At 56.2% G+C, this 4038-nt stretch overlaps 1 protein-coding gene across 1 annotated transcript; it reads right to left on the reverse strand.

The window, feature by feature from the left end:
- Window positions 1-682: 682 nt before the first annotated feature.
- Window positions 683-2779, reverse strand: MRPS34 (mitochondrial ribosomal protein S34). The gene is made up of 3 exons (XM_068699431.1): window positions 2410-2779; window positions 2275-2317; window positions 683-1415 (listed from the first exon to the last, which is right to left on the reverse strand). Exons 1-3 carry the CDS (start codon window positions 2725-2727, stop codon window positions 1138-1140), a joined length of 639 nt encoding a protein of 212 aa, XP_068555532.1. The 5' UTR covers window positions 2728-2779; the 3' UTR covers window positions 683-1137.
- Between the last annotated feature and the right edge of the window lie 1259 nt (window positions 2780-4038).

A 4038-nucleotide genomic window follows, 5' to 3' on the forward strand; every position in this document is an offset into this window, starting at 1 on the left:
ACAACCCCCTTCTGGTAGCTGTGGACACATCGCTCCGTGCTATCCCGGCCTTCCATACGCACTGGAAAGGGCACAGAGTCCAGTTTTTACTTGCTTTCAGTAAATTCCTTGGTGATTTTAAGATGCTGCTGCAAATAGAACAGCAACTCTCAAGTATTTACTGCAGCAGACAAAAGTGCCAAATAGCTCCTACTGCAGGAAGCTGGGTTACTAACCTGAGCAACTTCTGTGATACCTTTACCACGCCCAGAACAGAACCACTCCCCAGCACCCTAACAGCTCGTGACACTGCGGCAGAAGCCACAACCATTGTGAGAAAAAGTGAAATTCTGAGCACTGCACTGAAGAGTTGCGTTTTTGCAACTTTTACCGTGACCGGAATATGTGCTGGTTTGTTATTAGCTGTTACTGTTTGAAGCCAATCCCAGCTACCTTGTACCTCCAGAACTGATTCTCTCATCTCAGGACAGTCATCACTGGGAATAAAGCTCAGTATCCCAAAAAAGTTGTGTTCCTCCCACATTGTTCATTGCTATATTTAAGCAACTCAGATACTCCGCCCTGGGTAAAAGGAGTCTGATGCCCCTCTTGTATTTGGTAAACTAAAGGTTCTGCATTTGCACCTCAACTAATCATGATGACCTCCAGGCACTGGAAAAAAAATCAAGTTTTCTTAGAAATGTACTGTGGAAATAAGAAATCATTTATTTAATCAGAGAGATACATTTACACACAGCTCTGGGAAACAATGTGATATTCTTAGTTATTTTTCTGTGATTTACAAAGGTACTTAAACTACCTGAAAAATGTTCTTTAAAAAGAAATATCCTTTTTCAGGCTGTAAGGAAACTGTACTTCAAAGAACTGTAGCTGGGTGACAGGAGCTACAAATTCAGAGAATATACAGGGAACCAAGAAGGTTTCCTCTGCTGACTGAAACCGAAGTTATGGAAAAAAAAAAAATCTGAGTGTTTCTGCACCTTTCCTTTTAGATGAGGTTACCATACAGTCCTGTGGAGAAAAATACGAAACCTGGATCCACCATACCACAGTGGGCAGTGGGTCTTCGTTAAGGTGATGTGCTGTTCACACGCAGCAAAAGCATGGGGGAAGAAGCTCAGGTGATAGAACAAGACTTTACACGGATGTCCCTGTAGTTTTTTTCTTTGATTCCTGAAGATGAGAGGCCACGGACTTCTTCAGATCAATCAGTGGCTCCTCTGTGATTGCTCTTCCCTCTTTCTGCCACTGAGCAAGGATCATGGCTCGGAGCAGAGGTGGGTATGGAAGGTACCGAACGGTTTCCTCTGGCACTGGGGTGAATTTCTTGAAGGCCTCCTCCTCATGCTTGGGCACCATACGCCAGTCATGGTACATGGCTTGGTCGATCTCTTTCATTACTGTTTCGGTTTTGCCTGAGAAAAGATGATGAACACCAGTGGTCAGTGCTCTCAACAACAGACTCCTTCCAGGAAACACAGCAAGCGTCAACTTTCCTGTATCACAGATGGTACAAGAGGTAAGAGTAAAGGAAACTTTGGAAAGATCATATAGTATGTTCAGCCTATAATATGAGGTCCCACTTCTGTCCTTGGAAATCAGAACACGAACAGAGTGAAAAGGTATCAGGCAAATTGTTCTGTGCTGACCAGAAGTCATAACTTGTAATATAAAAATCACTTTGCCTCTCTCTGTTTTGTTTACCGTGAGTAAGAATGAGAGCAATTTATCTCTACAGTGATGAAGGCTCCCTGTGAAGTTTCATGTTAAAAATAACCAACAACTTTAAAAGCTTCGGGTGACAAGTGTTTCAGAAACTCCAATAAGTTACATTTCTAAAGCAGCTTTAAAAATTGGAAAATTCACTCATACAACTCTACGTATTGTTTTAAAATCCTGGTAATGTAAGTTTACTTGCCAGCGCTCCTGTTTCACTGATGATTTTACCTGGGGTGTCCCCACGCGTTCATCCCGTGTCTCGCTTCTGAAGCCTGAAAGCAGCCTGGCCCCTCACCCAGTGCCTCGTCAGTGCGGTACCTTTCCCCATGCCCCAGGTGCACTGGCTTTCCTATAATATTCCTTAGAATGGGAACGCGAGGGCTAGACCCCAACATTTGAAACTAAAAAAATGAAAACTTTTTTGTTACTGATAAATTTGAGAAAAAAAAAAAAAAAAACACACAAACAAACTGCGGCTTTCCTGCAGCTCCCCCAGCCCCACACACTCGGTTCCCCGGTGCTCCCAGACCCCGCAGGAGGGCGGGGTGCCCCTACCTCTGAAGGTCAGGTACCCCCAGGCCTTGCCATGGTCCATGTTCTGCAAAGGAAGCGAGAGGCGCTCAGCGCGGGGCCGGCCTCGGGGGCCGCCGCCCGGAGCCCCCCCGCCCGCGGGCGGCCCGGCGCCGTTACCTCGGCCGTGTAGTCCGCCCGGACCTTGGCGACCACCCAGTAGCAGGGCTCGTCGTGCGCCCAGAGCCAGGACTTGCGGGTGACCGTGCGGCCCACGCCGAAGCGCGGCAGGCGGCAGAGCAGCGCCAGCAGCCGGCTCTCGCTGCGCGCGTCCCGCCAGGCCAGCGCCGGCAGCCGCTTCTGCGTCAGCGGCCGCCGCATGCTCTCGTAGTCCAGGGCGAAGCGCTGCGAGTCCCGCGGCCGCTCCTTCAGCGCCCGGTACTGCCGGATCTTCTCGGCCATGGCGGCGATGGGCCGCTGCAGCTTCTTGCGCGCCATGGCGCCGCCCGGCCCGGCCCCGGCCGCTTCCTGCCGGCCCGGAAGGCGCCGCGGAGCGCCCGGCGGGCGGGGCTCGGGAGGCGCCCGCCTGGGCCCCGCTGCCGCCGAAGCGCCCGGTGAGGGCGGTGCCTCCTCCCTCCCCCCCCCCCCCGAGCTCGCCTTCCCCACACAGCCCCGGGGTTCTGCCGCCCTGCCCGGGGTGCCTCCAGCAGCGGGCCGGGTGCGCTGAGCACGGCTCCTGCCGGCCTGAGCCCCGGCAGGGCTGGGGCAGGGCCGCGGCGCGGACCCGTCAGAGCCGCCCGGGGGCCCTGCAGGCTCTCGCTCGCGGTGGGCGGCGGTCAGGGCCCAAACACCTGGGCTTTGGCAGGCAGCGCCCTTACGCTGTAAGGTGCCACAGGCCCTTGGCACGTCACACTGGTCAGAAGGGGTTTGGGTAATCGCTTAATGAGGTTTTAGCGAGATGAAGCCAAGCTGTAACCTTCTGCCCCGAGTCCAGACCAAGCCCCCCCCCCAGCAACGCCTGGACCGACAGCAGCGGCTGTGACGGGGCCGGGCCCCGCCGTGTGCCCCGGGGCAGCAGAGCACTGCTTGGGTCTGGCCGTGTTAGCCCGGGGACTGTGGCTGCAGACTGGCAAATTAAGCCTGACAGAGGCGTTTCTTTTTGGTTTTGTTTTCTTTTTTAAAAAAACGTGTCTTATATTGAAGGAAATGCATCCATCCTGGTAATTCTGCCAGTCCTTCACTGAAGGCATTCAGACACAGACACCAGGCTTTGCCAGCCAGCAGATGAGAGATGTGCACAGGGAAGGGATGTGCGTGGAGGTCACAAAATCAAACTCCATGTTAATGTCCATAAAGCACACACCGGCCGCTCGGCCGTGCAGTTCACCGGGGACACGAGTGCAGTGCAGGGGCACCTCCTGGCACCCGGGCACACTGCGGTCCGGGCATCCCCACAGGGTTTTCTCGGTAGCGCTGCCACGCCGTGCCCGTCCTTACGGCCAGCTGTCCCCGCCGCTCCGGTAGCCCCACAGGGACCCTTCCTGCAGACGCTCAGGTGAGCGCATCCCTCAGCAGCACCGGCAGCTCCCGGGACGGCCGCGGGCACGGCGCAGCCCGAGGCCGCCGGGGGGTGCCCGGGGGGTGCCCGGGGGGTGCCCGGGGGGTGCCCGGGGGGTGCCCGCGGCCCCGCCCCGCCCCGCCCGGCCCCGCCGCAGCCGCGGCCCCGCCCCTGAGGCGCGCCCCGGCCCCGCCCCCCCGCTCCCGGCCCGGCCCCTCCCGCCCCGCCCCGGCCGGCCCCGTGACAGCGGC

The sequence above is a fragment of the Anas acuta genome, chromosome 15 (genome assembly GCF_963932015.1).
Source record: "Anas acuta chromosome 15, bAnaAcu1.1, whole genome shotgun sequence".
Taxonomy (NCBI): Eukaryota; Metazoa; Chordata; class Aves; order Anseriformes; family Anatidae; genus Anas; species Anas acuta.